The 27,547-nt window shown below is 41.3% G+C and overlaps 1 protein-coding gene across 4 annotated transcripts in view; it reads right to left on the reverse strand.

The window, feature by feature from the left end:
* CTNNA2 (catenin alpha 2) overlaps positions 1–27,547 on the reverse strand; it is an 862,138-nt gene that overhangs the window by 92,580 nt on the left and 742,011 nt on the right. For all 4 annotated transcript variants that reach the window (XM_006018010.2, XM_025197143.1, XM_025197145.1 and 1 more), the window contains exons 10-12: positions 8,374–8,466; positions 7,935–8,091; positions 998–1,198 (exon numbers count right to left, since the gene is read on the reverse strand). In XM_006018010.2, coding sequence (XP_006018072.1) covers positions 998–1,198; positions 7,935–8,091; positions 8,374–8,466 — 451 coding nt within the window. The remainder of the gene's footprint in view (positions 1–997; positions 1,199–7,934; positions 8,092–8,373; positions 8,467–27,547) is intronic.

Genomic DNA, 27,547 nt, shown 5'->3' on the forward strand with positions numbered 1-27,547 from the left:
AGCGGCTCCTCCTCAAAGTGAGACAAGGCGGGGATGGAGGCTGGGGCAGGTGGCTAGCATGGTCTCTGCTGGTTCTGGTGAAGAGCTCCACTCCCCAGTCCTGATGCGGGGGAGCGGAGCACTTCCCTGGAGCCGGCGGAGCCCGCGCCAGCCCCCCGCCCCAGCCTCTTCTGGTGCGCGGCCATGAAAAGGCTGTGCATGTCCACACTTTTTGTTGTGGGCGGCCGTGCATGTGCACACCTTAGAGGGAACCTTGGTTGAGAGGCAAATCTTTTTTGTGATATCTTTTATTGAACTGACTGTATAGCTGGGACAGCTCCTGGACAAGCTTTTGGGAGTCAGGTGTCCTTCTTCAGGTCACCTGAGACCTAAGGACACCTTGAGACCTGAAGAAGGCTCCTTGATACCTCTTCCACTACACAATTATTCCAGTAAAAGATATCATAAAAAGGCTACCTGTCAATGATGTCTCTCGTCCTTATTATGTTTTGAAGTATGCACTTTTTCACTAACAGGCAGGTAAGTAGTTTATTCACTAACAAGCAGATCCACCCACAACGATCATTGGCTAAAGTGTACTCCTAAATGTAAATAAGACATTTTATTATTCCTACCCCTTAGGAGCAAGAACTTTGACAATTTTCCCTCCGCCCTGTCAGAAAAGACATATGAAAAGTGTTGAAAGAAATATACTTAATATATACAACAAAGTTTGGAGATAATAGAAAAAGTGTGGATCATTTGCTTCCCTGTGATATGTACAAAGAAACTGAACCTATTACCCTTTGCTTTGATGGAGCAAACTATATATAATGGATTACTGAGTTTCTTCTTCCATACTGCTCTGGTTAACATGACTTGTGCATGAGCATGAAGCAGAGAATAAAATAATCTCATGTGTAGTCACTTAGTCACATCATTCATTTGGAGAGCACGAATGCCCATCTTGAAAATATAGATCTGAAATGGTAAGAAAGGTTATTTTGAATAAGCTTACCAGTCTCAGAGAGCAATTTTGTAGCTTCCAATACCTTCTCGGTATAAACTCCAGTCTCATAGTTTTCCATCTCAGCATTAATGATGTGAATAACTCTGGCTGCACGGCCCCGGATTGCACCTGCAGTTCTGTCCAGGGTATCAACATCCCCCTCTTGAAGAGCTATCACACATTTATTCACATCCTCCAGAATATGGTTTTCTGCAGGCAGAACACACATCATGTTCAGTTCATAGACAATGTCCTTTTGTATATAGCAGCCATTTATCCATAGAGAACAATCTGTTTGTCCCTAATATTTTTTTTCATGTAAAACATAAAACATTTTTTAAAAATCTTTGGGCTGGAGGATGGCAAGTTTTCCTTGCAGTACTGACGTAGACACAAGAACTTATTATGTTACTACTAACTCATTTTAAGCCATTTTGTAAAATAATGTACCGTCTCTTTTTGTAAGGACAGAAAATACGAATTTGGGTGCATGCCTTGTGGGTTAGCTAGAACAGGAATTTACAGTGCATCATCTGGACTGCATAAACTGTCTTTGTAGGATCTCCTCCTTCAGGTCAAATATGAGGGGCAAGCTTGCTTGTATTTGGCAAGGGGTAAGAGCACACATACAGGCAGCTGCTACAGAGAAGCTTAAGCACTCTAAGTTCACACCCTAGCTTACTTTGAGGATTTTTTTTTATATGCCAGTAAACCATGATGCCCATATCACTGTTTTGAATTTGGATCTAGATCCATAATGACCACAATTAATTACAGAGTGATGACTGTTTACTAACCTGTTCTCTGTTAATCAGATTAATTAGGTTTTACCTGCAAAAAAAGATTAATCTACTTAACGGGCATTAACTAAAGGGGAAGTTGCATGTTAAACTTAGACATACTAAGAGCACTTAAAAAATGAGTCTACACATGCTAAAGCTTGTTGACTCATACTAAATGACTCTGATTGTCTCAGAGTTATGCCACTTCAGGTAAGGGTTACCTCTGGGCTGTGCTACCCAGCTCATGTCAGGATAACTTCAGTTTGCTCCACAGAAATTAAATTACCAATATGCAGTCTCTCAGTATCCCAGGATGCACTACTCCCAGCCTCCTCATCCCCCTTTCTCTTCCCCTGAGCAGGAATACAGCCCAGGTGTCCTGACTCATAGTTATACCCTTAAACACTAGCCTCCTAGTGGCAAGTCAGAGCCACACAGGCAAGAAATGGTATTAACACTTAACATGTGACTGCTCACAGCATGTGCTAAGTTTAAGACCACGTAACATTCCACATATTTAGTATGGTCTAAGTGTAACGTGTAACTTCATAATACTTGAACTCAAATCCCACTCTTGGCAATCTCAGTAGAATGGGCTAAAGTATAAATTTACTACTAAAACAAAACTGCCCTTCCAATGCTAAATATGGTCTCTCCAGGATGATAGTTAAGGGACTCAGCTAATTCAACAGATATTCCAAGAACAAACAGGGCACTTGGGATTCCAAATGTTGCCAAAGGAACTTTTTAGAAACATTCACCTTAACTATAAGTAAGAACTCTTCATGCGTTGTTAAACAAGTTACTAAATAATTGCAAATCAACATGGAGTATATAGCCTGTAGTGGCTATGCACACTCCTTTGAAAAGCAGTAAGTCATTTTTTGGATTAGGTTACTTATATTTGAAAATATTTAGGATGTGAATTGCAAAGGTGACTACAGGAATTAGGGAACCAATTCCTAGTGAATGCCAATGGAAGCTGGGAGTCTGACTCTCTACAATGAACCATTGAAAATCCTACTGTAGAGAGATGATGGCTGAAATCTGGTCCAGTGCAGAGGGTGTGCACAGGCTCAGTAGATAGTATGAGACAGCACTACAGCTGAGAACCTACTTTGTCCACTGTCTTGCCTGCACTCCTGTATCTTCATAAGAGATCCTGTCAGTACAGCAACTTATCCTGTAGCACTGGTGTTGGGAATCCTGGATGAAATGCTTTTTTTAGAGAATCAATGGTTATTTTGCCACTGACTTCACTCACATCAAGAATTTACTTCAGAGCTCTTTAGGGTGAATCCATGGCTCAGGGTTTAGCTCTCATTTGCCGTTTCACTTTGTTTTGTAAATATCTTCTTCTTTTTTTTTTTTTTTACCTTTTACACAATTATTTCCCACTATCTCCACCACCGCTCACTGCAAAGCCTTTTGTGACAAAGGCGGTAAAGAATTTGGATAGAATGTTAAGAAGTTCCTCTTGTCTTCTCTATGTGGAATTAGCAGAAGAATAAAGGACTAAGAGCTAGTCTGTGGGTGCGTCTACATGAGATGTTTACTGTGGAGTTGCCAATTAGCTCCACAGTAAAATGTCAGCATCTACACATGCAGCACTATTAGGCTGCAATAAACTAATAAATGCTGCCATAGCATCCTACTGCCCAGCACACATACTATCCTACAGCAGCTTTACTTGGGTGCCCATGCAAACAGCACACCCAGAAGCAATAAACTCTATCGTGCATTGCACTGGAGCTTATTCATTCACATTAATAGCATGTGTAAATGCACCCAGTGTAAACTTCATGGCACTGAGAATCAAGAAAAGGCTTCAAACCAACTCAGAAAGGAATGTGGAAGCAATGTGGAAAAGGCAGGAATAGTAGGAGTAAGCCGCTCATCCCCTGGGCTAAGTACAGACAGTCAAAAAGCCTAAGGATGATTGATTCAATCTTTGCAGGTTAGTCTAAACTGTGCAGATTGAACCAAAAAGCAAGTGAACAGACATTTACTTTTGATTCTGGAAATATAGCCACATTCCTGCAGTGACCCTGGCCAGAAGCCGGGGACTGCTGGAGCATGCCTCCCTGTTTGGCTGAAGCAGACAGCTTGGGTCAAGCCTAGCCCGCCCACCCTGCAAGGGAGAGAGGAGGGCTTGTAGGAGAGGTGCAAAGCATCCTGGGATGTTGGGGGACTGTGAGTTAACTTGAATCTGGAGGGGATCTGGGACAGAAGTTCAATAAATCGATTTAACTTAAATCAGTTAAGTCTGATACTACATCCAACCAGGTATATCTTAAGCCAGTTTCAGCCATTTCAAAAGCAGTTTATGTGCACTGAACTTCTGTTTTGTTACTGATTTGAACCAGTTTCCAATCACTTATGCTGGTTTGTGTAATTTCTGTCCCTAGATCTTATGTTTAATTGCTGGTAGCAACACCAGGAATAGCAGTGTGAAGCTGATATGATAAGGAACGTGTACCTAAGCAACTGAGAGAAACATGATATTATAACTATAGATAAGATACAAAATTCTCAATTACTGTGAATCAATGTCGCTCTCTGAACTTAATGGAGCCACAACAAATCAAACCAGCTGAGAATCTGGCCCTCACTCTTTATATACTGCAGTAAAGAAATACATATTATGCTTATCTGTTGGAATATAATGTGTACTTACAATGGGCGCTATCACATACAGATACTGTGGTAAACTGAAGCAGACTTTCAGAAGTTCAAGCAGCATTTTTCTCCACTCAATACAATTCAAAGAGTCATTTCAACAATAAAAGTAATGACCTGAGTTTTACATTCGGCTAATCTCACTGGAAAAAGTAACTGATTTCAACTGAAACTTACCTTTCTCTTAAGAAGGACACTATTGAGCCTAAAATAAAACGATGTCTTTTGTAGTAAAATGCCGTAATAAATATACCCCCACTGATCATTTAAGCAACTGCTTTTGTTAACTATACCCAGGCTACAAAAATAAACTGACAAGGTCCTGTTCATTGTTGAAAACCCCAGGGTTAGATCATTTGGCTGTTCCAGAAATGTTAACAATGTTATATTTCAGACGGTAGCATTTCTAAATGAGAAATGAAATTCTCTGGTGCTGTGATCTAGGATCATTTCAAAGGGAAAGTCTCTTTAAAAAAAAAAACAAAAAAAACCCCACGCACATTCAGGATCATTTCAAAGCGAAAGTCTCTTTAAAAAAAAAACAAAAAAAACCCCACGCACATTTAAAAAAATGCTTTGCTAATTTTTTTCTCTTTCTTTTTTACCCATTTTGTTCTGCACAGCAGGCTCAAATTTTGCCTGGGCAAAAATACTTCCTGAAATATGAATGGGCAATGTATCTGATCTGTAAAGAGACTAATTCAAATTAGTCCCAACTGCTTTCTGGTAGTCAGTGTACTGATAAAATGTAGCCAGTGTACTGATAAAATGCACCAGCAATTGTGACATGGAGTGATAAAGGTGTGCCATTTTGCTGGCAAGAATTAACCAATCACCAACCTGTTTTTAATGCTTTAATGGTTTTACTGACAAAAATAAAGTATGGTTTATTTAGGAGAGCCAAGACATCAGAGCTTATTGCTAACAGTGCAGCGGTCTCTAGACAGTGCAGGATGCTATGCCGTTTTCAATAGAAACTGAAGAAACTAAGCTAAATAAATGTGCACCTCCTGGGAAAGTTAAAATTTAGATTTAAATTTTGTAACTCAAGCCTGTTCTCAAAAAATGTATTGCAAGCAAAAGAATTAATTAAAAAAAAATGTCCCTCTAAATTACACCTTGGACATTTTTGCAATGCAAATGGAGAAAAGACATAAACAATCAGTCAGATGGCTGAAACCCCTGAGCTCAGGAGCGCAGCAGTCTGTGGACTGTATCTGTAGAGTACAGCTTGATCTGTCTATTCTTTGTAGAGGTAGGTCTGTCAGGAGGTGTTTCCCTGCTCCAAGTGTCAAATCAAAATGCATGCTCTACCAGGTTCGGAAGCAGCATGCTTTCTGACAGTTTGTGTTCATTTTCTTGTCACGGCTTGAAATAACCTCTCCAGCGCTGGCATTGAATTGTGTGGTGTAATCAGGCTGAACCAAGCCATTTCCCTTTTTACCACTAATAACATGATGTAACCAAACAGATGAAAAAAAGAACGAATGGAAATAAAAAGGCAGGAAAGGAAGGAAGGAAATTAAGGGATGTTTTCTAACGATGAATAAGCCACTCAATTTTATTTATTTATTTTTTTTTACATTTTTTTAAAACATGCACTTTAAATTATAACTTCATACAGTGATGCCAGTGAGTCATGAAGCCATCCTAGTTCTTTAATAGTATTTATTTCCAGTTTAAATCTGGAAAGAGAAAATATACATTCAAACGCACAGTCTCATCAGAGTTCAGCTCTGATGATGTCGCATCTGCAAATATTCAGAAAGGCCAAAGAGCTAATTTATGATATAACCAGGATTTTCTTTTCATTTGGAAACAAGAGGAGGGTCCATATAAAATAAGCATTTCCTTCCTCTTTTTTTCTAAGTTGACTCTCATTGTCTTTTTATACACAAAAGGGTAAGCAAGAGATGTGTAGGCAGTCAATACAAGCTGGAGAAAGTAAAAACTTACCCCTTTCTTGGTATTTGATTTTATTCACAGGGGGAACTCAAAATGGACCAAGACAAAATACAACTAAATCTTTGCCCCTTGGTCTAGCTGCTTCAGGCCTCAACAAGAGTTCTAGGTCTCATTGGCAACAGCCAAAACTTCACTATATCTTTAAGAGGAATTCAGCCATGTAAACCTAGCATTTTGCTGCAGAATTACTACTTAAAGCTAGATTGTACCTTTACCTCCTAATACATCTGTGGTAGAGGGCAGATGTACCTCTTCAGGAACATGATGGAAAAGGATCATGGTCCTTCTCCTGGTCAACTATGGGTATGGAATAACTTTTCCTCGTTTTTGTGGAACTACTCTAATGGTTTAGCTGACAAAAATAAAGTATGACGGTGCTATCTCTGCTTAATAGGGCAAAGGAAGAAATATTATACTATAAGGCAATGGGTTTAATAATCTAACAGGTTTTTTCTAGACTTGCTCCACCTCTACACCCGAGTTCTCCTTGGGAAAGGTTAAGAGAATGTATCAATAACCGATTATGGCCATGTCTACACGAGACGCTGACTAAACAGTAGCTTGTTACTACTGCGCGGTAGCATCATGTGGCAGGAAGTGTGATTGCGTTGCGCAGTAGTAACGAGTTATTGTGCAGTCAGTGTCATCTAAAAGCCATTCGGTGATGCTACTCTGCAGTAACCCCGGTTACTGTGCAGTCATTTAGTACTTCTTCATGCTTATGCTTGCATTGGTACTACTAAATGACTGTGCAGTAATGACTGCATAGTCAGCATCTCGTGTAGACGTGGCTTATGACTACCTCATTTAGTGCTGTCCCAGCCCTTACATGAGCTAGGGCAGCCAAGGCAGGTATGGGGCAGCTGGTATAGTAGCTGTTTTTGTTAGGTTTCCACTTTTTGGAGAGTTACCCTTCTTAAGTGAACTCTCTTCTGATCATTTCTAGCCAGAAACAGCCTACTTTGTGATACCTGACTGGCACAAAGTGAATGCATTGAACTGAAGAACCCTGATCTCATCTCTCTAATGTCCTCGGTTACAGACAGATGATGTATCTTTAACTGAAGGTTTCAAAGCAGAGCTGAAGCCCAGATTTTTCAGCCAGTGGCCTGTCCAGGCTTTCTTTGTACAGGAAAGGTATGCCAAATTCATTGTGGTTTCACATATTAGCACCTACAGATTGCATGGAATATTGCCACATATATATATATTTTTACATACAGTTGTTTTAGCCATAACATGGGGCGGGGGGATTAATTGTTGTTGTTTGATTTGAAAAGCAAAACATCTCCCTGAAGATAGAAACACGTGCACAGTGCTGTCTTTGGGAGCTGAAGAGCTAACCCTTCTCATTACGGATTATTTAGCAGGAATCATTACTTCCAATTGAGTGGAGCAGCCCACTGTTTCAAATGTATGGAATAATGCATGAATAGCTCCAGTAATCCAAACTTCTCCCTGCTATGACCATTACTTTAATTTCTCCGTTTATTTTTAGGGGGCTCCTTTAACACCAGTACCTGAGACGGAGAGGAAGTCATCCACAGAAGTGATGTCGTCGACAGCCTCGGTCAGAACTCGCACTTGTTTCTCCCACTGATCTTTAAAGACGTCCATGTTGTCCTGAGCTACTTTGCTCTGGGGTCTTGCAGCCAATGTGAGTGCAGCATTTATTACCTATTATTTAGGAACAGTTGTTACTAAGAATTAGCACAACTTTTCTCAAGGGAAAGAACAAATTGATTAAAGACTCCATTAAAAACACAGTGGTGTGGCTACTTTCATTTTGCTCGTTACGCAAGTCTCAATGTACTGATGTATTTTTCACAGTTTGTGCAAGACAGTCAACAATCCAGTGAAAAAGGCAAGGCTATAAACTTCATATAATGTCAAGTAGCTTGTGCTCCTTAACCCTTCTTTAACAGTCCTCAAGTACTTTTCAGAATTAATCGTGCTTACCTGTGGACACAGACTATCAATCTGGGTGGCCGCCATCCGAACTAGCTTCACACCTTCTTCGTTATTGGAGATTGAGCAGGCCAGATTTGCAACCTGCAATTAAGGCAGCAGAATGAGAATCAGATTTCAGGCAAATGGGACATTTTTTACTGAACGCTGCCTGAAGTTAGGGACCAGTATTGCAGTGTTGTTGTAGCTGTGAGGGTCCAGGAAATATGCAAGGAGCAACGGTCTTTTAATATCTTTTATTGAACTGACTGTAATGCAGAACTATGGAATGGTGCACAAGATGCAGCAAACAGCATTGTGTTTTGCCGTTGAGCAGACATCTGTGTGGATCATTTCCTTCCTAGCAACCCAAAAAGCAGCCATCTCTGGTATTAAGATATTTTTTAAAATGTTCTTCGCTGCCAAGTACTCTTATCTTGTGCTGTAGTTTGTAAATTACACTCCCCGTACGACTTCTCGGGAGACGGTTTAAGTATCAAAACAATTATCTAGATTTTTTTTCCTCTCTCACTTGCTCTTTCCTTTTATTAACCATGTCAGTTTTGAATAATAGCAATCAGGCTAAGCTGTTTTCTCGGGGCTGTGCCATATTGAAGGGGCTCAAAGATCCTAACACAGATTTCTGGTTTGCTAACCACAGACGGCCCTTTTCAGACTGAGACTTTTCTTACTCTTCGATTACTTTCATGGATTTCAGAGTCCGGTGCCCTTACACTCATTCAGGAGTATCTTACTCTTGAAATAGTTCTACTTATTTCATCCAATAGGATGGCTCGCCCAAGAATAAGGTATATATCAGTAACCATATCACAGTGTAGAATCATGAAGTGTAATGACTTTGGTAAAAACTACACTGCGGAGGAGTCAATATTGATATCTTCTTCAGGGTTCTGGATTGCTGTCTGGGCTGTGCTGAACTGATCTGGGAAAGGGACAGTCTTGATCCAATAAAATGCTAAGGAGTATTTCGAGAAAGGAAGGAAAGAGAAAATTATAGAGGCACCTATGCACAGAACAGCCAGCCATACCTTCCCTCAACCACTGAAACAGCTGTGGTCATACAGCTTGGATATAAGCAAATATAAGATCCATTTGGCTAATGCACCCAGAACCCACTTCCAAAAAATCCACTTCTGAAAGCTTTGTTCCAAGGGTGGGATGCTAGCCCAACTCAGTAAAACAGGAAGCCATGACACAAAAATAATGCTCAACATTGCAAGCACATTTGTTTTAAATAACAAGGACAGTATTTATTAAAACTTCACCAAAACACATAGTTCTTAATTTTAATCTACATTAAAACAAACGTATCAATGTTTAAATAGGCTGCCGTGCTATTATTCATTCTGCCTCGAGGCACAGCTACCAGTTGGAAACGATTCATGAATTAGTCCATATACCCCCGTCTTTCTGAATTTCCTCCAGTCTCCCCTGTTATTAATCTGTTCCCATCTCCAGCGCACATCATCATATTAGCCCTAATCCATCTGTTCCTCACAGAACCCATTTCGCTTCGTGGTGATTTAAAACGTGGCTGGAATGTTTCACCATGTTGAAACCTGTAGAAGGAAAGTACCTGAGGCTTGAAAGAGTCTTAACCAGTCAAGATTTTATCAAAATGTTGTGATTCTGATTTTCATTTCATGGTGAGACAAACGAGTTAGTCTGTTTGTTAACAGCCTTACAGCACTTATGTCAAAAATGTTCTCTTAAACTGACATCTCCCGACTAATTTGCTATTTTCTGTAGTCACTTCTTTTGCATACATCAAACGGTACCCTTTAATCTTCATAGGAAACAAAAGCTACACCGGATAGTAATTAGAATGCAGTAGCACGAGTGAAAATTTAGATGATCCAATTTTAAAATGCACTGCAGGATTACAGACCTTAAATACTAGCAAACAAGGTTAAGTTCAGCAGAAATCAGGTTCCTTGTACTGTAAGTCATCCTTTGGATTTTCTTTTCATTTTATGATTATCAAGATGAAAGAACTGTCCTAAGGCTCAAAGTGCCCTATATATCTTACTTTCTCTCAGGTACCAGCGATATAGAATGGAAAGCCACTTTAATAGGACCATAATAGGTGTCTTGAAATGGCAATAAAACTACCAAGCTGGCCTGATCTCCTTGATTCTACTGGGAGCAGTCTCTTCTTACTGTACAGACACTGAGAATGAAACTTGGTTCTTTTTTCTCTATATTAACCATGCTTGTGATGTTACCTGATGAGATAATATTTGGATACTGTACAGCATCTTGTCTTGTACAGGATTATCCTCAGTCATCCTGAAAGAACTTATTGTCTTTTCTTTTTTTTTCTTTTTTTCTTTGGAAAATCCAAGGTAAATAGGTTAGGGTCCAGAATGTTGCATCAGGCATAAATATCAGTGTCAAAGAGAATGCAAGTGTCATCAGTGAACATATTTAATATGCATCCTATAAGCAGGATAGTGATCTATCCAGGATGTAAATTTGTTGATGCCTGAACTAGAATCTGTAATAGAAACTGCTTCCATGCACTTCTTTACATCTTGCACAAATACTGTGCCGTATCAGCAGCTGATATAAATCAGCATTGTTCAATTGACTTTAATCAAGCTAAACTAATTTAGCCCAACTGAGAATCTGACTAATTGAGTGAAATACCTATGCAGCAGTAAACAAAACTTACACAGGTAGTATAAATTACAATTTAGCACTAGCTAATCATAAGAGAATTTGTTGCACCACCTAAAAATGAGCTTCTGAAGCCTGACATGAAATAGAAATTATTTGATTGGACTTGCAAAAAAAACCCAAAACATTTTTAATGCTATTATTGAAGTGTGGTTTCAAGCACCAGCCCAGATTTCAGCACACTAAACCCCTAAATAATGTAACATTTCATTAACTTTGTATTGACTGAGATGCAACGTGGTTTTTAAATGATATTATTATAATAGGAGAGAAGAGTTCTTCAGAGGTACATAGAAATCCTTTTTCTGCATGCTCATATTTCATAACAATACATATTATGAAGGACAAAAAATGCACAGGTAGGTTATTTAATGTTAATAGGACTCCTTTTAATGTACCGCATCCACAGATTAATAGCTTCAGCTCTAGATAGTTTTAAAATTACAGTGAAATAGTTGGTATGCTTTGCCCAACAACTGGCACTTTGTCAAGTCTCTGCAATACATGACAAGTCCATCTCAAACACTGTTTCAAAATATCAAATACAGTGTCAAAGTTTGCTGGAAGAACAGTGGCCTTCCTATAGCTCCTTATATACACACCCAAAGGAGAAGTCATCACCTGCTGTGCAAGGCATTATGAAAAAGTGTTTGAAAGGACAGAATGCCATCCAGGAAAAGTAGGTTATAGTCTTGGAAATACTGGAAAAATTAGGAGAGATATAAGCTGTACACCTGGCTTTTTTCCTGAAATCAATGGCAAATTCCCATTAAACAGGGTCAAATTTTCACATTGGGGATCTGGCTCAGATGACAACCTACAAGATATAATCTGCCATGCAAGACATGAGAGGGCACTGCTGGTAGGGCAATCTAATCTCAGTGTGGTCTCTTGGCTTCAAAATACCATTTTCCCCCTTGTTTTTCCAAGGCCTAGATCTAATAACCTTCAAACTGGGCTTGAGATCATCTTTCCAAATGGGCATTTGAGGAAGAGGTTGGTGGATGGGATGTGAAAGTAGCAGGATTGCTGCTGTTTTTCATTTTTTTTTCATCGTCTGAGCAGATTACTACATTAATTGGACGTACTGTATTCATTGACTGCCTCAAGGGTTCTACGTTTGGTATTAAGATTGCGGTGGAGAGCCTCGAGTACTCAAATAAATGAATAAATTATAAGTAAACAAATCAATGAACTGTGAATCACCTCTGAAACGCATGTGGAGCTCAATAAATATTACTCAGCTGTTTCAATAAACACCACAGTCCAAACCCTTAGCCCCTCTGAACTACTTTTGCACCATCAGATTGACTCTTATGAGCTTCAGACCAGTTCTAAAGGAGCATAGAAAAGTCATTAGCAGGCATAAAACCAGTATCATGAGCTCGACACCATTTCATCCTGATCCCACGAGTCTCACAAGCATAATGACCAGCCACTGGCTCAGCAGATGTAGAATGAGGGTTCAGAAACACCTCTGCACTCCCTCGCCATCAGCTGCACTGTGCCCTTGGACTCCAGCCCCGCGTAGACTCAGGTAGGTAACTTTTACCATACAAATAGTTCCACCGGCCAGGGACTCACATGGAAAGTATATGCAGGCTCAGTTCAGTAACATTGAACTTTTCTGTTTTTTTAGCCCCAAGAGTTTTCCAGCACTAAGTAACCTGACACGAGGCAGGAGAGTGGGGGATACACACAAAGAGTACCGGGTACCATAGCCAATTTACACGATTCTCTCCTCCCAATAAGGACTGAGTGAAGGCAGCAGCGTGGAGAAAAATCTTGGCTGATACTGGTCCCCCAGTAACTGTGCAATGATTCAAAGGTAGAGGGATATAATATACTTAACTGCTGATTTTGTAAGTAGAATCGGGGCCTGCATCCTGCCTAAAATTCCCATTCCCTGAAGCAGATCTAGTTTCTCTTAAAGATTTGGGAAAAGAAAATTGATAGGCAACTATTTCTTTGCCATGAAAGACCAAAGAATTTTAACAGACAATTTTCTGTCTGAGCAGTCATTCATCTCTCTTTCTTAGCCCCCACTATCACAGTGTCTGAGCCCTTCACAATCTGCTAATGTACTAATCCTGACAATACTTCTGTGAGATAGAGAAGTGTTATTCTGTCCATTTTACAGATGGGATACTGTGGCACACAGACACTAAGTCCATACCTATGGACACCTATGCACATGCAGCGAGGTTGCTCCAATGTGCTGTAATTACAGTGAGTCAGAGCAGACTCGATTAATTGAGTCTCCAACGTCATGTGTATCAGCGTCTCTGTACTGAAAAATAGTGGCGGGGCGGTTTAACTAAAGTTCATCAAACGAGCTTTCATTAAAGCACACATGCCACCATTTTTCAGTGTGGTGACACTGATACATGTGATGCTCCAGGTGCTTTAATTAGAGTGGCTCCAAGAGCCACTCTAATTAAAGTGCTCCCCTCGCCACACACACGCACACTCCTGGAGCATGTGTATAAATGCCCTATATCAGTGGTTCTGAACCTTTTTCAGTCAATGTACCCTTTGGTCTCAGAGTGAGACTTCACATACCCCCTTTCAATGGAAAATTAATTTTTTTCAGCCCTTCGACTGTGTTAGACAATGTATGAAATATATCTCATGTACCCCCTGATAAGGCTTCACGTACCCTCTGGGGGTACATGTACCGCCAGTTCAGAACTGCTGCCCTATATGATAATTTTATGGGTCCCTACAGTGATGTCTTCAAGCATGCTGTGCTGCTTCAGGCAGGCTGCATTATAAACCAGAAGCAGTATAACCACATATGTGTGGTGTTTTCCATGGGCTAGTTAGCACTGTTGACTATGGGCCCCAGCAGTCCATTCCTAAGCTGCCCTGCTCAGGGTGGACACAGATATGCTGTTTCTGGGAAAGAAGGCAGCACACACAGAGCAGTGCAGCATGCTTGAAGGAGCCACTCCCAGACATGTTAAGTTTACTGTACAGGTTTCCCTTGCTTTATGCTGTACATGCGTTCCTGGAAAACGGTGCATGGCTCAAATTGTCATAACCCACTTTACAAATAGGGATACGTCCCAAGACCTCGGCTGTACTGATCCCCAGACCTATTTCTACCACTTTTACAAGACAGTTTTGGTACTTGCCCATAGAAGAGAGTACACACAAGCACTGGGCGCTATCGTAATGGGGACGGCAACTACAGAAACACGTGTTGTAGACAACAAGCAAGGAGCACAGATCCACATAGGAGACTATACCTCATCCAATGCACCAAATGCCCTGATGGAAAATATGTAGGAGAGACCAAATAATTGCACACCAGAATGAATGCACACCGGAAATCTATCAAAGACAGAAATACCCAATTACTGGTGGGGGCACATTTCTCACAAGAAAACCACTCTCTCTCCAATCTCTCAGTCCTGATCCTCAAAGGAAACTTACACAACACTTCCCAGAGACGAGCCTATGAACTCCAGTACATCAACCTCCCGGATACTAAAAACCATGGACTAAATATAGGCATTGGATTTTTGACACATTATAATCTGCCTGACATCTGACTCCCCAGCCCAGCCTCTGGCTTCTTTACTTTTCATTCCATCCAGGAAGAGCACACACCCACTGCTGAAACTTCCTTAGCCTGACGAAGGGTTTTTGAACCCGAAAGCTTGCTTAATAACTATTCTCCAACTAATTGGGTTGGTCTAATAAAAGATATCAGATTCACCCAAGGAACCTTGTCTGCCATACAATTTTGGGCACTTGAGTAATAAGATGTCGGCAAATTGGAGAATATTTAGACAAGTGCAATACAGATGAACACTTCTTTGGAAAGCTTAATATATAGATGAAAAAATACTATGATGTAGGCCCTAATCTTGCAATGAGCTCTGTACAGGCTGACTTTTAAACTTCAGTGGGGCTTCTAAAAAGGCCCAAAGTCCATCTGCTTGTAGGAGTAGAGTCTCAGTGTATATGCTGACGACTGGACTAGACATCAACAGTGAACTCAGAGGGTATCAGGACCATGGAGAATGATATGGTACTGAAGATGTACATTAACAGCTATGTTTGTGCTTGAAGGAGCAGACAAAGTAGCCCATATTGTTCATGTTGCTGCTATCAAATGCAAATGATCACTTAAACTCATTGATCCCAGTGGGTGTAATCGCTAGCTCTTCCATGAGGATTGCCTCTCATAAGATTTTACTTGGAAGAATCTCAGTATCTTATGAGATTTCATGTATTTTCTGGTTTTGGTTGAGTTTAAAACGATGCTGATTGGGGTTACACCACTACAAACTCAACAGCGTTAGGCTGGGGTTTTCAAAAGAGGTTAAGAGGATTAGACACCCAGCACTCACTAAGGTTCAATTCAGAATTTGAAAATCCTCATCTCGGATGACTGGATTTTGAAGCAATATAATGAAAATACGCCCTGCCCCACTTTCTTGCAGCATTTTAGTATTTCCAATGCTGGTCCACTCAAAAATCTGGAAACCAGGGCATGTTTCCAAATGAAACAGTGAAAATACTTCCATTTTAATATTTTCAAAAGTGCAAAATATGTGATCCAAGTTTTGTTATAAACATCACAGCAAATGGCATGGGATGTGAAATGTGTGCAGTGGTTATTGTATTCTGTCTGATCCTAGTAAAATATAATGATTTGATTTCTGAGCAAGTACTGATGTCCTGTTTTCCTTTACAAGAAATGTGATTAGCTTCTCTTAAAGCATCACACTGAGGAGTCCCAACAGGGATAAACTTGCCTGCAGTTGCCTGTTCGAGAAAACCTAGGTCTAGCTTCAAAAGCTATTGGACCAGGAAAATTGACCTCTAAATCTGGCAAGTGTAGGGTACATATGTGCATATGAATACTTAACATGCAGTTCCAGATGGCCATTTTTTCATGGACGTGTAAGTCTTTTAACATATGGTATAGTTCTGTGTTGAAAAATATCCATGGCTGGTAAAACATCATATTGTTTGATAATCAGAGTTTTTTGCTATGTCAACCTCTCTCTTGCCTGAGGAAAAAAAAAAAAGACAAACCCTTAAAAGAGCTCTTATAAAAATGCTACAAGGAACACTGACTTGAATTTTGACTGGCCCTTGACTGAAAACTTCAAGCTCAGCTGGTATAAATATGTATGGCTTGAGCCCTGCCAGGTTAGCTCCGTTGAGGACGTTTCTTCACAATGCTGAATCAAAGCAGACTCATGTTATATTAAATACTGGTCTTTACGATGGTGGATGTTATTCAAAAAACTCAGAGCACATTTCCAAAATGGTCCTTGCGTATTTATGTTAAAGTATTTTTTAGGGGTCCTCCTGCACAAAACAGATGGAAACACCTTAATTGCCTAAAGCGGTAGTTGAGACCACTAACTGTATTTATTTGTGAGTTTAAATCATTGCATATTTCCAGCTCTATACTTGAAGTTACCCGTTCACTCATAGAACTATTTCATTAAAAAATATGGTGAAGCAGGGGAGGCGGTTACTAATGGCTGAGGCCACAATAATCCTATGCAACTCCTTCTGGGCAATAGTAGCAATATGGATGAGGATCAAAGAGTACCTGGCATCTTCTAAATCAGAAGTGGCCATCTGAGGTACAAGTGCCACATGTACCATGGGTAGCCTCCAAATGCAGCACATGGCAGATCAGGGAGGGGACAGAAAGCACAGCAGCAGATAGGGAAGGAAGCAGAAAGCAGAGCAGGAAATAAGGCAGTGGGCACATGGCAAGAAGCAGAAAGCAAAGTAGCGCATGGAGGGGATCAGAGTGGTACTCAGTGAGGGCGTGGGGCTAATTTGCAGCACACCTGCTAAAAAGCTTGACCCCTTTTACGCCAGTTCTAATCAATGAAGGAATACATTTGCCTATCTTCCAAGAAGCAGAAAGCAGAGTAGTGGATGGAGGGGATCAGAGCGGTATTTGGTGCGGGCTTGGGGCTAATTTGCGGCACACCTGCTAAAAAACTTGACCCCTTATCCCAGTTCTAACCAATAAAGGAATACATTTGCCTATCTTTCTGTTTTCAGACCCAGTTTCTTACTAGTACTGGCTTTCAGCTGGGATTCGCCTGTTCTGATGTCATCTCTAGTTACCTCCTCCATGTGCTTTTTCACAGGACTGTCATAAAAACATTTGAACGCACCGAGCTCTGCGGGACAAAGGAAGAGGAGCACATTTCCTCTGCATAATCCCTCTCCATCTTTCTGCAACTTAACAATTTTTTATGACCTTCCACAAGCCAGGTTTTTCACAGCTGAATCAGCTGTCCTATGTAGAAACAGGTTGTGTGACCTTTCCAAATAAAGGTTTTTGTCGAATGAGCTCTGTGAAAACTACATGTTTAGTAGCTTTGACTATTACCATAAACGAATGTGTTATTTGATTTAGGTTTCTATTAACTTTCTTAATTTGAAGGCTTTGAGGAATTCTATGGGTTTCAATGAGGCTGCTCATATGCTTAAAATGACAAATGTGCTTACATACCATACTGAATTAAGATCCCAAATTAGTGCGCCATAATAAAAATAATCAAACCTTCCCATGTCCTTAAGTACTTTGCTGCAAGATGGTTTTAAAAAGCCAGTACTAGTAACATCAACCCCTTTTGCAAAAAAATAAATCTTCATTAGATACTAAAAAGGCATTTGCTATTTCATCTGAATTAATATTACTTAGGTTGTGTGGCTGCCATCTGAACCTCATCCTCAGATCCCTCTTTAAAACTTGCATCTTCAGAGTAGGTCCCCATCCTTGTTCTCTACTCCACCTTTTTCTGTTGCACTTGGATGGCTCAAATTATTAATTTATTATCATATTTAAAATGAGCAAAACGCCTTTCCAAAAAGCCGTGCATGCAACTAAAAGAGAAACTAATCCTAGCCATTTATACACGTAACCATCTCACCTAACCAACTTTTTTTTCTCAGTCTCATTCTTTTCACGTTACCATGCTCAGTCTTACTGCTGCTGTATCTTACACTGTAGGATCTGCAGGGCAGGAACTTGTCTTTTATTGATCAGAACATGCAAGCGACTGAAAGATGGTCACATTTGAGGGGTTTAAGCAGGATACAAATCTATTGACCTAACAATGGAAAAGGATGCACTTTCTCCCTCCTACACCCATACAACAGGGACAGATCCAGATCCAGATGGGGTGCAGTGACACAGCCACATCTCCCTTCCTAGAAGGAACAGCAGCCAGGGACTTTCTTAAGCCCCAAAGTATAAGAATCCCCTACTTCCTTTTCCTTTGTGCTTAGAGGCAAGTTATCTCCCCTTCTCTCCCTATCCCCTCCCCTCTTTCCATGCCCCCTTCTCTCCGCTGCTCCTGCTGGTGGCAGTGGGAGATAGACAAGCCGCTTCCTTCTTCCTCCCTGGTCCTCCTGCATGTTGCCCCAGAGCAGGCGTAGGGGGATTCAATCCATCTGCCCCCCTGCCACCACCACCCCAGTCCTTGGCTAAGCGTGAATCCATCTGCCCACCTGCCACCACCACCCCAGTCCTTGGCTAAGCCCAGTCCCTACATCGCCTAGCTGGAGCGACTCTGCAGCTCTCCTGTCCCCAGGCCAGTAGGGACAGTGGCAGCCATAGGTAGGGGAAGAGGGGGGAATTTTTACTTGCTTTGGGTTCTTAAAAAAAGTCCCTGAATGGGGTTCCCATGGTACAGTCTGCCCACCTTTGTAGGGGGCATAAGGAGAGGGCTGGGAGAGAGGGATGCAGCCCTCTTGCAGAGCTGATCATTGCTCCTGCACCCCGCATTGCAACATCTTGGATCTAATTCTGTGCACGCACATATACATGCGTGCCGAAAACACTTAATTGGGCCCTGCGTGGTATTACATAAGCATCTTAGCAAAACTTCTGTGTGTGGCCTTTTCAGCCTAACCCTTGGGCTTCACTTTTCTTCTGGGTCTTCTCATTTTCCCAGCTCCTGTGAGAGGTTAGAGCCGGGCCAGATGAGTATCCCCGAGCCAGTTTGAGGGCTGGATGGGGATGGCCTTCTGTGGAGAGACTGCAGTGTTTGGTGCAGCATGCACCAGCCCCTCATGGAGTATGGCTAGGGCAGAAAAAGCATGCATTTCAGGCCAGATTCTACCCTCCATACCATTCATTTCAATGGGACCATTTGAGAAGTAAAGTACTACCTACTGGAGGACAGATAACCAAACCCACACCTTTACCAATCATTATATCTTAAGGGGTACTTCACCTGATGGGATTGATGGGAAATGAGTCTCAGCAGTGATAGCTAGAACTTAATTTGATTGATTTATCATCTGAGTTACGGGTATAAATGTTTTTTACATCCTGATGGTGCACATTTATGTGCTTCCATTCTCCGGGAGGAAATTTATAGTGCCTAACCAACAGAATTATTTCTGTGAAGGTCAGAGATAAATGGGCACATCCATCTCCTTTTACCTTTCTTAGCAGCATTGAGTTGTTTTTCTGTTCAATTTGTGAGGGAGATTTTAATTTCCCCCCCACCCTTCCCAAAATGTTCTCTTCATTTTTTCATAATAAGAAAGCACTGAACAAACAACAGGTAGGTACAGCCTCGATATAGAAAACACATGCGCACCCCCATAGAACAGAAAGCCTAACCACAAGCAACTTTTATGTTTAAAAGCATATGAAAAAGACCAAAGGACTTTCTTTCAATGGTGTTCCAACAAAAGAAAAAATACAATGAGCGACTTATATATGAAATCTTTTGAGCAAGTGTAGTCAAGGCAACTGTCATTAAAACTTGTCATCAATTATTTTCCACAGTTACTGTAGCACCGTGAAGGCAAAGCAAAAGTTAACTTTGTCAAAAGCATTGAGAACTATGTTATTTATTTATTTATTTTTTAATATTTTGATCACTTCTTCAGAGGAGGTGATGGTGAGTTGGGGGAGATTTTAAATATTAGAAGTAGATTTTTTTTAGAGCCAAGAGAAGAAACATTGCACAGAAAGATGTGTATCCCATTCCTGTGTAGTGTTGCTTAAAAGTTGTTTTAAAGTTATGCCATGCTGGTTTGACAGCAATAAAAATTAATGCTTTCTATCTAGACTCAGAAAAAGGAAAGAAGACAACAGCATTGCACACTTTCTCCACTCTTTGCTCCATAATGGGCTCCAACCCTTACAAAATGAGATAGCTTGTACCTAGTGAGAGGGAGGAAGCTTATTCTTCACATCCACTAAAACAGCTGGCCTTTCTTACACTGTGGTGGCATTCTTCTTTTCTGATGGTGGTTTCTGTAATGAGGACACCAGGCTACAAAGCAAATGAAGACCACCAACTTTCTTAGTGAGGAAGCAGCCAGGGATGGATTATTTTTCCATACCCAATATTATGAAAGATCAATATTGAGTTAATGGGCCCCTGAGTTTTTGCCCTTCTTCTGTATCCAGATTTAGATGAGGTGAGACCAAAAGCCAGAAGAAAGCTCAAAGAACAAATTCTAATTATGAAAGGAGCATCAAGTCGTTCTCCTCTGTCTGGATACAAAATTGTTTTCATTTTGTGATTTACCCACGTGATGTGTATGGAGTGGTAGTTAGTAGGGCTGTGCGAAACACCATTGCTTCGTTTCAATGTCTGTTTTCCTGTTTCAAAGGGAAAGTGTTTCATGTCATTGTTTTGTTTCGTTTCGAAGCACTGTTCCATTTCATTTCATTGAAACTGTTTTGCTGTTTCAATGCGTTTGGACGTTTAGCCCATTGGCTATAATGGGGAATCATGAAAATGCCTAAAACTTTGTCATTACTTGCCTGATTCAGGTGAAAGTTACAGGGATGGTAGCCCCTTCTGAGGGCATGAAGCTTGCCAGGTTTCAAGGAGATAGGTGCAGTGATTTCTAGGAAACTGCACCTCAAACTATTCAAATCAAAACTCGTGACGCTTGCCGGCAGCGGCAGCCTCCTCTCATCTGGCATGCAGGTCCCGGGGCACTCACCCCTGGGAGGGCTGCGGGGCTGTGCTGGACTCCTCCTGGGTGGAAAAGGCCCCAGATCTGTGTGCTGGAAAAAGGAGGCTGCCACTGCTGCCTGGGACTGGCGCTGGGCATAGCCCGCACCCAGCACCTGAAAATATTGCTACTGCTGTTGGCCCTAGGTAGCAGCAGCAGCCACCTGTCATCCAGCACCCAGATCTGGGGGCCTGCACTTCTGGGAGGAGTCTGGCAGTGCTGGGAGGGCAGATTGAGCTCTGTAGGGCTGGGAGAGCTGATCAGAGGGCAGCCCTGGCTCTCCCTGCCTCCCGCCACTGGGCTGCACTCCATCTGGCTCTGTAGCCCCATGGAGCTCAGCTTGGAGGTAGGAAGTGAAGCCCAGCCCTGGCTCTCCCCACCTCCTGCTGCCAGGCTGCGCTCTGACTGGCTTCGCAGCCCCATGGAGCTCAGCCTGGTGGTGGGAGATAGGGAGACCCAGGGCTGCACTCCTCGCCAGGCTGAGTTCCATGGGGCTGGTGGAGCTGCTCAGAGCTCAACCCTGGATCTCCCCTGCCTCCTGCCACTGGGCTGCTTCAAAATTCAAAACTTTTCAAAATTTTCAAAATGTTTTGAGTGCCCTCATTTCATTTCAAAGGTGTTTTGAAGGTTTTTCTTTCATTTCTATTTCACTGTTTCAAGCTCAAAACACATCAAAACAGCTTCAAAATGAAACACTTGGTGAAATTTCACATAGCCCTAGTAGTTAGCCATATTAGTCTGAAGTTAGGCAGAAGGCAGGGTGGGGTGGCACCTTTGAGACTAAGTGAATCACAAAGGTGCCACCCTGACCTGCCTTTTCCCTGATTTGTGGTAGAAACTCAAGAAAAGGGCAATGGCTGTATTCAAATTGATATGGTGCCAAAAAAAGGAAGGAGACTTTTAAAATACATGCCATTAGTAAGAGGAAAAATAAAATAAGTATATTTGAATTATTTTCTTGATAGGAAAGAGAAACTCCCCCCCCCCCCCCCCTTTTTTTAAACCAAAGGGGGGGGGGGGGAGAGAAAGGAAACCTTTCTTTTGTTTTTGAACAGCACAGAACAGACATTATGGGGGGAAAGGAATACACAAAGCCTTACAGTCTTTGGATACTGCAGCAGTATTAGTTATTAAACACGTTGGAATTCATATCGCTAAATTATATCATCTCTAAATTAAAGATTGCATTCTTCTGTTTTTCACTAGAGTTTAATCTTTATTACAGTACTAACAAAAATGCACAAATTTTCATTTTAGCAGTAAACTGAGCCATATGGTTTATCTGATTAAAGACTATAACTGGAACAATATTGCTGATTTAGCCTTACATTTCATCCCAAACCTCATACATTTGCAGTTCTATGCATGAAAGCTGATTACGTTTGCAAAGGATCATTATTAGCTCATAAATACATAAAACCATTTGCATATAATTGGGATTATTTTCTGACTGTCACAAAGAGCTCTGTTTTTATTTTTCTCTTTGACTCTTCAAAAAAAAAGGAATAATAATTCAACACGCACATACACACAAATGCAGTTTTTGTAATGATGTGCTAATACCAGCAGTGAAATTAATGCTTTCAGCAATGTATGGCTTAACATCAAACTGGAACAAAATCCATATCTGCTACAAAAGTCAAGAATCTGAATAGCTATAGGGGTTTAAGTGGAAGGAATGGGTGATCCAATGCAATAGCTGCACACGCAGAAGCATTACAGCTCAGATAGGATTCAAGGTTGTGTTATGCTTTGTTCTCCCTTCCTATTTTAAAATAATTCCGAGGGAAGAAAGGTTTGTGAAAAGACACAGATTAACAGTCTTGGAAAATTAATTCTTCTCTTCACTCATAGAAAAAAGGTTCAGCACAAGCAGCAGCTCCTTCATTCTGCCATCATCAATGTATTTGAAGCCTAGTCTGCAAGTCCCACACCTTCTTATAGGACTTGAATTTGAAACTCTGAACATGGTTGCTGTATAAGTGAGTCCATTTCAGGTAGTTCATAGTTTCCATCAGCTCAGGCTGTGTTTACCCCCAGGTCACTTTGACCTGGTTTCTGCAGGGACATTCTCAGGTAGCATCTTATTACTATAATGGAATCATGGAAAGTTAGGGTTGGAAGGGACCTCGGGAGGTCATCGAGTCCAACCCCTGCTCAAATCAGGACCAACCCCAACTAGATCATCCCAGCCAAAGCTTTTTCTAGCCAGGTTTTGAAAACCTCCAAGAATGGAGTTTCCACCACTTCTCTGGGTAGCCTGTTTCATTGTTTTACTACCCTCCTAGTGAAAAAATCCTTCCTAATATCTAACCTAAACTTCCCTTGCTGCAACTTGAGACCATTGCTCCAGGGGTGAAGTGTAGGGGGTGTAGGTGGGTGCATGTGCACCCCCTGAGCGTGGTGGTGCACCCCCTACAAAAAGTCACCACTGACACTGTCAGTGACATGTGTGGGTGGTTGCAGCTCGGTCCCCCCCCCCCCCCAACCCCCCCCCCCCCCGACAAACCTGGGGGGGGGGCGTCTTGCAGCCGCGCCTGGCTGCCGCCGGCGCTGCCACCCCTGTCCCCTGTCTGTGGGAGCTCCGCGCTTACTGCTGCTGCACTCCTGCCACCGTGCTCCCACTACTGCCAGTGCACGCCGGAGGCATGCGTCATTTATGTATTGTTCCTTGTTCTGTCATCTGCCACCACTGAGAACGGTCTAGCGCCATCCTCTTTGTAACCCTGCTTCAGGGAGTTGAAGGCTGCTATTAAATCCCCTTTCAGTCTCCTCTTCTCTAGACTAAATGAGCTCAGTTCCCTCAGCCTGTCCTAATAAGTCATGTGCCCCATCACACTAACCATTTCTGTCTTCCTCTGCTGGACTCCCTCCAATTTGTCCAAACCCTTTCTGTAGTGGGGGGCCCCAAACTGAACACAGTACTCCAGACATGGCCTCACCAGTGCCAAACAGAGGGGAATAATCACTTCTCTTGACCTACTGGCAACACCCCTACCAATGCAGCCCAGGATGCCGTTAGCTTTCTTGGCAACAAGGACACACTGCTGGCTCATATTCAGCTTATTGGCCACTGTCACCCCCAGGTCCTTTTCTGCAGAGCTGTTGCCCAGCCACTTAGCCCCCAACCTGTACTCGTACATGGGACTGTTCAGACCTAAGTGAAGGACTCTGCACTTGTCCTTGTTAAGCCTCATGAGATTCCTTTTGGCCCAATCCTCCAATTTATCTAGGTCACTTTGAATCCTAGCCCTACCTTCCAGCATATCTACTACTCCCCACAACTTGGTCCAGTCTGGTTTGCACGTTTGATGACCCTTGAAATTCTGTCCTCCTTCAACCATCACTGAAAAGAACTGGTTTCTGCCTTTGATCTGTCATGTTGGATGCATTATGGGATTCTGCTGGGTAGCAGCAGAAGGAAGATTAAACTGGATTGGCTTGGAGTGTGGACCACTGTGGTACGTTGATACAGAAAACCGACATTCTTAGTGAAGTGCTAATACACCGAACTAAAAGTGATACTGTGCTTCCTTTCCTTTTTGGTTTTTTCTACCATGGATATCTTGCATTAGCTCTTCTCATTCTGGATCCCAGATATGAAAATGGGGCGTGATAACTTTGTCTTCATTACAAACCTATTCTTCATCAAAAGATGGATCATCATCCAGACGTTTTCTATGCTTTTTCTTTGGACTGTTGATCCAGTAAGGAAATGGAGCCAAGGAGTAATGGGAACACAGGGACACATCTAATGAAAAATGCTAGTGCATTCTTTCTCAGGGCTTCCTCTTACAAGCCCCTGATCCTTGTTTACCATGTAAAACAATAGTCAACCCTAATTTTTTTTTCAATAGAAGCAAGTGGTACCTTCCAAAGATCTTAGTCCTACTCAGTTTGTGTCATAATTTCACTCAAAGATAAATCCATTCTCCTGTCTATGGAGTCTTTTTAGAATATTTTTGTCTCTCCTTAGGAATAGATGCGTATTACAGGACATCCATTATTTAGGTAGGTAGAACAACTTTTCTTTCTCCTTGGAGGCATTAGAGAAAACTTCCACTTGTCTGGTCCAGGGTTTTGGTCTTAACCAGGGCGCTCATTCCACCCTGATGATATCCACTGAGACGAAATGTGCCAGTGTCTAGCTTTGAACCTTGCATTTTCTCTGACCTTTCTCTCCTATTCCTTTTTCCTTCTGTGAGGTGTTTCTGCCTCAATGCCTAGCACCCAGATGCCTTCATTGAACATGCCTAAAAAATATAGAGTGAAAAGCTTATCCTGTATTTTCTCTTCCATGTGCTACAGTTTGGATTCCAGAATCTGGACTGTTTTTTATGAAAATGAATGGAAAATCTCTCCTCTTCTGTTTCTTAGATTACTCCACTTTGTTATGGAAACCCTGTTGTTATACTACCTGGAACGAGGAAAAGGAAGATGGGTTCTATGTCTACATCTGGTTTCTCCTGGTCTGAATGAGATTCAGGAGATACCATTTCTATAAGATGAAGAAATGTGGGCGAGATAGAATTACCAAGAGACAGATACATAATTGATTGAATAATCACAAGTAAATGGCAGAATGGCAGAAGGTCTTAAGTGAAATTCCACAGAGGTCTGCCCTGAGTCCCATGCTACTTGAAATGTTGATTAATGATTTGGATAAAGGAATAGAAAGTGTCCTGATAAAATCCACAAATGACACAACATGGGATGGATTCCAAATGTTGTGGAGGATAGGATTAAAATTCAAAGGGATCTTGATAAATTGGAGAAGAGTTGCCGACCACAAAATGAAATTCAACAAAGACAAATGGTAGGTGCTGTACATAGAAAATAAAAAACAAAGCGGGGGCTAACTGGCCTAGGAGTAGCAAACAGAGAACAATCTGGGGTTATGGTATATTCCAAAGCCAAAAGGACTTAATGATGCTTCAAAAAAAAGAAAGGAAAAAAAAGCAAGACAAAAAAAAAAGCATCACATTTGGACTGGATTAAAACAAGCATTGTATACAAGACATGAGAAATGATAGTACCACTCTACTCAGCAGGGGTTAGGCCTCAGCTAGAGTACTGTGTCCAGTTTTGTGACTCATATTTTAGGAAGGATGTAGAGAAACTGGAGAGATTCCAGAAGCAAATGCCAAAGATGATAAAGAGGTCAGAAAGTAAACTATATAAAGGTTGAAGGAACTATCTATTTTTAGTTTATGCCCTGGCCTGGATCCAGCCTACAAGGAGCTGCATGGTCTGGATCTGGCCTGGGGCACAAGGCGAGTTTGACGTCTCTGGATCAGATTATCCTGAGCTAACTCCCAGCTCTATGGTTCTGTGATTTTAAATAGTACCCGTTAAACAGTAAAGCACACATTCTGTGAAGAAAACAAAGCAAAATATAACAAAAAGAATTCTAAACTCTATACTTCTATACCCAAACTCTATTCTTCTATAATTCTATACTTAAAATTCTTAATAGTAAAAAAAAAAAGTTGAAAATAGTTAAAAAAAACAAAGTTGTGAAGATTGTGTTAATTTAAAATAAACTGCGTTCTGAAAGTCTCTGCAATAAAGGACAATGCTAATAAATTTTAACTAGCTAGCATATTTTTAAATACAAAACCATTAGAAGATGAAATAAGCATTTTGATTTGAGCAGTATGAGCAAAAGGCTGGTTTTAAAGGACTACTGAGATACCAACAAAGAGGGGCAGGGCACAAGGTACAATCATCACTTTGCTAAGGAAAAGAATATGCTCGTGGTGGTAGAAGGTCACCCTGCCACCGATAGGAAGTAAAAGAGCCCTGTCTGCAAAAGCTAGTGCATTCAGACTACATCAGCTTCACTATTTCCATTGGTATTTTAAGTACTAAAAGTACATGCACCTCACTAGGCTGACGCTTTAAGAAAATTACTATTAAAAGTACTGATACCAAAACCAATTGGAACAACGCAAATTCCTTGCTTTGTTTCCTCGTCCCCTACACACTTTTCGCTGGCAGTCTCCTTGCGAGACGGAAGCAAAAACTGGGTCGTGAGTTGCTCGATTTTGTGCCTGCATGAAATGAGCTGAATAAATCTGTACATGCTGCAAAAGCAGTAAAGGCTCTTTGCTTCCTAGGGGACCATTCTAACATGATTTTTAACAAATCCAGGAAGCTTTAACCCATTAAAAAATCACAAAAATGGTACTTATTGTGAAAAGTTACACATTGATGCAAAATACCACTAATATCTTAAAGAAGCAGCTAAAAATCCCTTCTCCCTGTCACATTTCCACGTGCCTTTCAAAGAGCACTACAAAAGACAGTTTGTCAAGTCCAAATATTTTCATTTTGTAAATCAAATTCCCACTCTTACCTGGGCCTTTACAATATTCCCATGCACATGAAAGACCAAAGGGGAAAAAAAGTTAGTTAAAAATCCTCTTGAAGACTCTTCTATTTTTTTAGCAAGGAATTTTCCTAACAAATGTGTGAAATTCTCATTCCTGTGATCTGATTA

The sequence above is a fragment of the Alligator sinensis genome, unplaced genomic scaffold (genome assembly GCF_000455745.1).
Source record: "Alligator sinensis unplaced genomic scaffold, ASM45574v1 scaffold23_1, whole genome shotgun sequence".
Taxonomy (NCBI): Eukaryota; Metazoa; Chordata; order Crocodylia; family Alligatoridae; genus Alligator; species Alligator sinensis.